Here is an 8,172-nt window from a genome sequence, read left to right on the forward strand (position 1 = left end):
AGTTGGACAAATTAAGCGTGCTTTCAAGCATGTTGCGTCATTATTACATATATAGTCATTCATATTTTGCATACAACTTAGGTAGACAGTTTTTCTTTGTGCAAGTTAACGACCCGAAATGGAGTACAACCATACCGTGAAAAGTAGAGAGTAACTTAAGAACAACCAACTTGCGTCTTTAATTTTTCATCCATTATAGTTAGCTGAAAAACTAAAGGCCACTTTTAAAAATGAGTAAGTACATAACAGTCGCACGTTCATCTCGAAAGACCCAGATGCGCACATCTTAGTAAATTTTAGTTAAAGCGAATATTGTACAGCATTGTTTTTTGTTAAAAAATGTATTGAGATATCTTGAATAGCGGCCCGAATGAAGCTTGAGTAGCTCTGTACGTTGCACATTTGGCCGAAGGACATCAAAGTTGAAAGAATTATTTGAGCATCGATCGTGGCGTTTGTTCTCAGCAGTCAGTATATAAACCAAGAACAATCAATGGAATATGCAACAGAGGCGACTTGGGTATTCGGTGTGCCTTTCACATTACGCGGCTCATGTCTTGTGTCAACCGATGTTATGATAGTTTAACCTCTCCCTAATGAACATGCAAGTTGTAGATAACGAGCGAGGAGTGCATTTCACATAAAGAAAAAGTTATGCGATCACCGAGTTAGCACATGCAATTAACCGTTGGTTCGCGGTTTGAAAATCCATTTGGATGCATGCCGTACATGGAATGGGATGGGTTAACTATTAATACACAACAAACTCAGTAGGGAAACACTGGTTGCCAAGAATTAAATGGAATTGCCCAGATCAATCATTAGGTTAAAACATTTCGGGTGGCAAATATCCTGTTTCTTCAATTCAGAATACTTGAAGTGTCCGTTTTTCTGGTGAACCTGAACTACTTAGTCCAATGCTGAGAGTTAGCGTGCATTTTGTACACCGTTTTTTGAACCACTAGAAAGCAAAATGTGCTCTTCAAAGTATTTGTGAAAACCAGTTTGAAACAAACCTTGACCTGCTCCTTAATGCTTTCAATGACTTCTCGATGTTGTGTCATTCCCGCTTGTTCTGCCCTGCGGAGTATCGACAGTTCCGACCTGACGTTGGACAGTTCGGTCTGCACGAGCTGTAATTTGTTTTTCAGCAGTTGCATTTCTGCGCGGTACTGTCCGATAAGTGTGTGGTTAACAGGACCTGAACAGTTGGGAACAGTGATCACGTGACAGTATTCGGGATGGGTCGCTGTTGGATCAAGCACCACTGGATTCACAGGCTTGACGGTTTGCGCTTCTGTCGAAACAGCTTGTGGTTGAGGTCGGACAGGGTGATTCATGGTGTCATGATATTCGGGCACAGCTGGCATTAAATGAGGTTTGACAAGTTCGCTACGATTGTGTCCGGAGTCAGAACTGGTAGCTACAATGTCATTCAGACAGAAATATGACGTGAAACGTAAGCGAATGAGCAGAAACACCTTTGGGAGTGCGGCTATATATCCACCTTTAGACTATTCATCACGTGCTCATATGACAAGACCTTCTCGGGATGCTAATTTCTTATCTTTTCGGTCTACAAAATTCAAAATGCTGGGCAAAAATTATGTTAAATTTTTCTACAACCTCAGTTCAAAAGAGAGTAATTCTCGAGAAATGATAACACGATTCCTGTCTAGAGACTCTCTTCATCGTTGTGCGTTCTGTTTGAAAGCCCTTTCTAAGCGTATTATCAAATCAGCCAAACGTTTCAGAATGATCTTCCAAAGACCTGACGTTTGGGAAGCAAAATCTCTTTTGAAAAGTATGAAAGTGGTTGTACCAACACTGTGGTGAAATATAAGCGATAGATGATTGTCCCGGCGAAAGTAGCTACACGGAACTCAAAGCAACAGTATCAAAAACCCTGTTTAAAACCAAGGAGAATATTCTGCTTTCTCGCAACTTCAGTTTTCATGTTCCTTCGAACCTTATATCAGCGTCATCACAGGCTATAAAAATATCCATCATAAGAAGAGTACCCTGACTGAGGCGCAGATACAGCTAATTAAAACAAAGATTAGCCGTTCTGAATTGGTAAAGGATTCCATCACATCATTTGGACTAAAAACGCGAAGTCGCCAGACTATATATCCCGCAATCTTTTAGCATGAAACATTCGCATCTTAATTTCTCATGGAAGATATCAGATCAAAGCAACCTCAGGGAACTGGCAAAAATTCCTTTTGGGATCAAAAATCTTTCTCTCAAGGGCCGACCTCTGCATTGCTGATTGCAAATACATCCTGGTTCAGACAATTTTGTAAGTGGTTAATTGTGTTGTACACGAGTGAAACTCTTGATGGAGCGCAACAGCGCCCAGGCATTTGCGGATTTTTCAGCACTCTCCATTAACAGAACACCACGCAGATGTGGAGTTTTGTTTCACCTAAGGGGGAATCGTCTTCGGTGTCATCAAACACAAGTTCATGAGTGACCTCAAATGTGTTCTGAGACAAGAGATCCTGGTTATGTATGGAGGCTGGCCCACTGGCACATCAAACAGCCCCCGTTTCGCTTCTTTATGAATGGCTGATTTTGCTTATCTCTATCGCATGTACTGCGTTTCAGCGCGCACCTCATTACCCATGGAAAAGATTTTATTCATTACACTTTATAGATGGATGGTCAACCAAACACGTATTCAATGCACTTGTCTCATTTCGTCGGCGTTTCCAGTTGATAAAGGCCAGTCTTACAAACTAAAAACATGGGAGAACTTTTCACACTGTTTTTAGGATGTCCAACCATGGTTTCTTTCTAGAATGGTAAGTTTTTTATGTTGAGATATTCATTCGCTCTTTAATTTATGAAAGCAAACTATTGCTTACTTCCTTCTGCTCACTTAAGCGCCTTACTTCATGGAACACCATGTTAAGCGGGAGAGCGTCACCTAAACTAATTTCACTACTCTCCTAACGAAGTCCGAATGTCAGCAACCTGTGGCTCCGAATTAAAGTACGGTGAGGCACTCTTTACGTCTGTCCAAATAGGCATCCGTTTGGCCAATGAAGATCGCTTCCTGGCTAAACAAGGGAGTGTAACCTACCAGCAAGTCTAAGACTGCTAGGTAGTGGTCGGAAAAGCCTCTAACTACAACGACCCAGTTTGAATAATATGCTGGGAAACTCAGTTCCGAAATGGATGCAGCTAAAGCGAAAGCATTCTCTACATGTTCGGCACCGTCAGCAAAATCCGAAACTACATTGGTATTCGTGTCAAATTATTGCGGTTCTGTTGTCTTTCTAAAAGGTTGAGCAAGGAACCACACGGAAACACATGTTGATACCACAAAAATGACCCTTCTGGAAAATGCTTTACAGTGAACGATTAGCCTGGGAAACACAGTCAGAAGAAATCAATCCAACGACCGTTCTGTGCTAATTTGTTGGTTTGATATTTGGTACTATGGCGCGAGGAATGACGGAAGTCAGTTACACGGTCGCTGGCTTTCCAATCTTACACTCAAAACAAAATGAATCGGTTGCAAATCCACGTCAGCAGTTGAACAACATTGTCAGAGTATATCAGAATTGCCGGCATACATGCTGGGACTTTGAATGCGAAGTCCGCATACCGGAGAACAAATTTGTGTAGCAAGTTCGAAGCCCTATCCTGTGTGTGTGGTGAGTGGCATCTTCGACGAGAATAATGACTGAACACCTTCATATGGGATATCAAAAATTATGGAACCTCAATTTGTCTACGGTGGATGAAGAATTTGGAAGCAAGATGGCTAACATTCATGCAGATTTGGCTGCACAGTGCGGACCCCAGAGAAGATCAGCTCGGCTTGTATGTCACTGAAGAAAGTTTGTTCATCACAAGAAGTCGAATTGATGGCTGTTAGGCTGTAGATGGGTCTGAAAAATGCTTTTGTCTATTGTGAATTTTGTATAGGAGTATACACGACTTTGTATACATTTTTATTTTCTATTAGGTGATTTTAATCCTTCCGGAAGTGCTCAATAAGACATAAAAGCAGACGATTTCCTTTGGTTGAAAAATGGAGTTCATTTTCTCCGTTATTTACGTATGTGTTACTGTGTCTATATGGTTATACGACGAGCAAACGAAAACTTTCTGACGTCTCAACAGCAGTCTGTAATTATATCTTGCCCATAGGAAAAAGTACGACAATACAGAAGGAAAAACTAAGATAGAATGAAACAACCCACTGCTTCGATTTGAATAGGCACTATCAAGACTGGAGTTGCTCGGAGTGTAGGACAGCTCCGTGTCTAAGCTTGGCGCTTTTGCTTGGCCTTCAACCACTCGACATGCGTTTGCTCCACAATACCGATGGGAATATCCTGCCAACTGATGCGAAGTGATCGTCGTCCCAGGGGATTTTTGCAACTGTTGTACCCAGGCCGACAAATGTGCCAGCTGACTTTCCATACAACTGACAGGAATGCTAAAGTAGTCGAGGGTGGGGAAACGGGTAGAAAGTTGGAGAAATTGTTTTATCATCTCTTTTGTAATAAATATTAAACATAACCAAATACTAGCACGATTACTACAATAACTCATTGGGAGAAATCATCTGTCATGCTACTGTACATTGTTGCCTTATAGAAACAAACTCCTGAAAGCCGAGGATATTCTAGTCGGACTACTGGCTTAAAGACTGTGATAATATACCCTCTGACTTTCAGAAGGCTTCTGTCCAGGCTTGAATGATTCGGGAATATCTTAAACTTTGTGCTTCAAGCTGCCTACATAGTTGTGGTGCCGAAAGATTGCGGTAGCTGAACAATTCGAACGCCTGGATTAGGTGTCCGAGATCACTTCTCAACAAGGGAGCCGTATATAATCCGTATTTCTCCCCAATTTTACTGTTTTGTTCACATTATTCTGAAATTTTCGTTGAAGTAGCTTTGACGTTGATGTCCACTACCGATACTGTGGTGACCACGACGTGATAACAAGATACCGTTCCATATGATTCTTGAAAACGTGTCATTTCGTGCTCACATAGTGATCTTCCGAAAGACATTGTTGCTGCCACTGACTTGTTCCGTTAAAACGGACAAACCAGGGTAAATTTTAACCGGAATGCAGGAAGGTGAAAATGTTGGTCTGCAAATCCATGAAGATAAATCTTAACCAAATGATTTTTTTTTGGGGGGGTGTGTGAAGAAGATCCAACATTGGTAATGATCCAAAAAGATACTAAATTTTTGGGAGCATTATATTATATTTAGGAGGTAAGTTGAGGAGTTTCAGTTCTGATGGGCGGAGTTGTCTGGCCTTTTGCCTGCAGTCAACTTTGATTAAAACAGGCGGGGATGAATTTTCCATAAACAAGCTATAATTCAATACTGAACCACATTAGAAATCAAAACCCTCGGCAACGTACAAGGTATCTCCCTTTTAGTTCCAGTTTTTCAGCTACGACTCATGAACAAAAGTACATCCATTTCAGCCACAGTAGCTCAGAATGTTCAAAGGAATTTTTTCTGATTATCATCAGTTGCAATTTCCAATCCAAGGGTTTCGTGGATTCACCGACCGAGTTACTCATTATCTCACATTTAGATGACGCTTTAACTGAAGTTCACGTTTACCGCTGCACTTTAACTGAGAACGATCAGTGTCTCTAGTTGGGATGTCATTGATTACCTCATGTTTTTTGTAGAATAGTACTAAGCAATATTTACAATAAGACAGTTACTGAATACTGTTTGAACTGACACAGTAGTGGTGTTTTACAGGTTATTTTTTTTGGGGGGGGGGTGTGTGAAGAAGATCCAACATTGGTAATGATCCAAAAAGATACTAAATTTTTGGGAGCATTATATTATATTTAGGAGGTAAGTTGAGGAGTTTCAGTTCTGATGGGCGGAGTTGTCTGGCCTTTTGCCTGCAGTCAACTTTGATTAAAACAGGCGGGGATGAATTTTCCATAAACAAGCTATAATTCAATACTGAACCACATTAGAAATCAAAACCCTCGGCAACGTACAAGGTATCTCCCTTTTAGTTCCAGTTTTTCAGCTACGACTCATGAACAAAAGTACATCCATTTCAGCCACAGTAGCTCAGAATGTTCAAAGGAATTTTTTTCTGATTATCATCAGTTGCAATTTCCAATCCAAGGGTTTCGTGGATTCACCGACCGAGTTACTCATTATCTCACATTTAGATGACGCTTTAACTGAAGTTCACGTTTACCGCTGCACTTTAACTGAGAACGATCAGTGTCTCTAGTTGGGATGTCATTGATTACCTCATGTTTTTTGTAGAATAGTACTAAGCAATATTTACAATAAGACAGTTACTGAATACTGTTTGAACTGACACAGTAGTGGTGTTTTACAGGTTATTGGACGGACGCGGTAACCTGGTTGTACTAGAGGGTGTAGCGATCGCTGCGTTAGTACAACTGAAGAAATGCTGTTGCCGACGATCTATTATTCCTAAGATTTTCGATGTCGTTCGGACTAGAAAAACCGTCGGAACAGTTCGATCTAACGTTGGGATATTCGTCGACACATTCAGCTCCTGGATCGATCTTGTTTATGAAGCGCAGACAATCATTTCAACAGAACTTGACTGATAGGGAATACTTGTAAACAGTTTTCTTGTAATCTCTTTTGGGTGAGGTGTGGAGAAAACCAAGAGAAATATCTAGAATAGTGCTAAGCACCCATAGCCGAAATTCGTACTTTACCGGAAAGCCTCAAGTGTGGAAGAGGTCACTTTACCTGTAACAGAGCCTCAGAAGTCTCCAGCGAGTATTTCTGTTCCAAACTACAGAAACACCAGAGAAACCCCACTTCTAGCCAGCATCCACATGAAACGCTAATAGTCATATGATATGGCTAGAAAAAAGCGCCATATGGATTGTCTAGATGGCTAGGTTTGCTGTCAGTACTGAACAGAAAAGTTAAAGTAAATTCTTATCTTCTATTATATCCTGTATAGTATGTTATCTTATGTTATATCAGCCTATATTATTTGCGATTTCTTTTGTGTTTGGTAGGCGCTTCAACCAGACAGCATAATTCAGATCCACTTTCACATAGAGAAGATAAACGGCCAGCTGTTTTTTTCTGAAGATATCGAACAATAATGAAAAGACAGCTAGCGCTCGCATTGTCTCCATCGGTACTGCCTGATCCAACAGACCAATGAGTTGGACTCAGACTTTTGCTTGCCAAACTCTCTTCACATAGATGCGGGCGAGGAGCTATTCAAAACATATATACTCGTAATTAGCCAACACAGCCTTGAACACTGTGGATGGACTGAAGCGAGGAATCGCGAATGTGCTTTGGAATTCGACGGTGAAACGTCCGCACATTTAACCAGTGTGATAAGACCTACTAGATTACTAAAGAAAAGTCATTCCACATCCTGGATTGTGATCATCTGTACACTTAGATGGGATTAGCCTGTATAGAATTTTGCACTTGCTCAAGTCAAAACCGATTACGCATAGGGCGGGTGACTGTGCAGAAATTTCGAATTAGTGCTGAAAACATAAACAGATGGAACTGGTGGCATCCAGTATATTGTCAACAGACTAGACTTTTGATCAAAATCGGTGAAAAATGTTAGCCATGGTGTAACAGAGAAAACTTCTTGACTCATTTTATTTAAAGCGGAATTACAAAGACCACATATGCATTCTCCCAGACTTCCGAAGACACGGTTTGTCTCCCAGGAAGAATTCCCCTCGAACTTCGTTTATGAGAAGTAATAGGATGTTGTTCAACTTGCTATCTCCTACTGTAATAAGTTCCCAATCGTTTAATACAGACACCTAACTTTATTTTCTAGCGGGAATTTTCGCACGGACAACTGCGTGTGCTCACTGAACGCCTGTTTTGGTCTTCAAATCTCGTGCTGGTTCACTGGTAACTTTCGACATATTGCCGTAGGTCAGAAAAAGCACGGTATTGACCCCAAGATGATAAACACCAAAAGACGTACCACCCTAGCATGACAAACGATTGGTGATCAAGGCGGTAAGCACTGTGTAACGTAACGCGTTCCTCAAGTATATATATTTAGCACACCAGGTAAGCTAACTGTAAAACCAGGTCTAGGATTGGAAACCGAGGTTGAACCATTGGGGAATATGGGGTGGTTTGATTGCCATTTCGTCTAGCATAATGGACAGCA

The 8,172-nt window shown here is 41.0% G+C and overlaps 1 protein-coding gene across 1 annotated transcript in view; it reads right to left on the reverse strand.

Annotated features, from left to right (window-relative positions):
- Positions 1-8,172, reverse strand: part of T265_14133 (hypothetical protein) — a gene marked incomplete at both ends in the record, with an annotated part of 39,424 nt that overhangs the window by 16,515 nt on the left and 14,737 nt on the right. The window contains 2 exons of the mRNA XM_009172174.1: positions 1,017-1,423; positions 4,218-4,456. Of these exons, the coding sequence (XP_009170438.1) occupies positions 1,017-1,423; positions 4,218-4,456 (646 nt within the window). The remainder of the gene's footprint in view (positions 1-1,016; positions 1,424-4,217; positions 4,457-8,172) is intronic.

Source organism: Opisthorchis viverrini (assembly GCF_000715545.1).
Source record: "Opisthorchis viverrini unplaced genomic scaffold opera_v5_147, whole genome shotgun sequence".
NCBI classification, from domain to species: Eukaryota; Metazoa; Platyhelminthes; class Trematoda; order Opisthorchiida; family Opisthorchiidae; genus Opisthorchis; species Opisthorchis viverrini.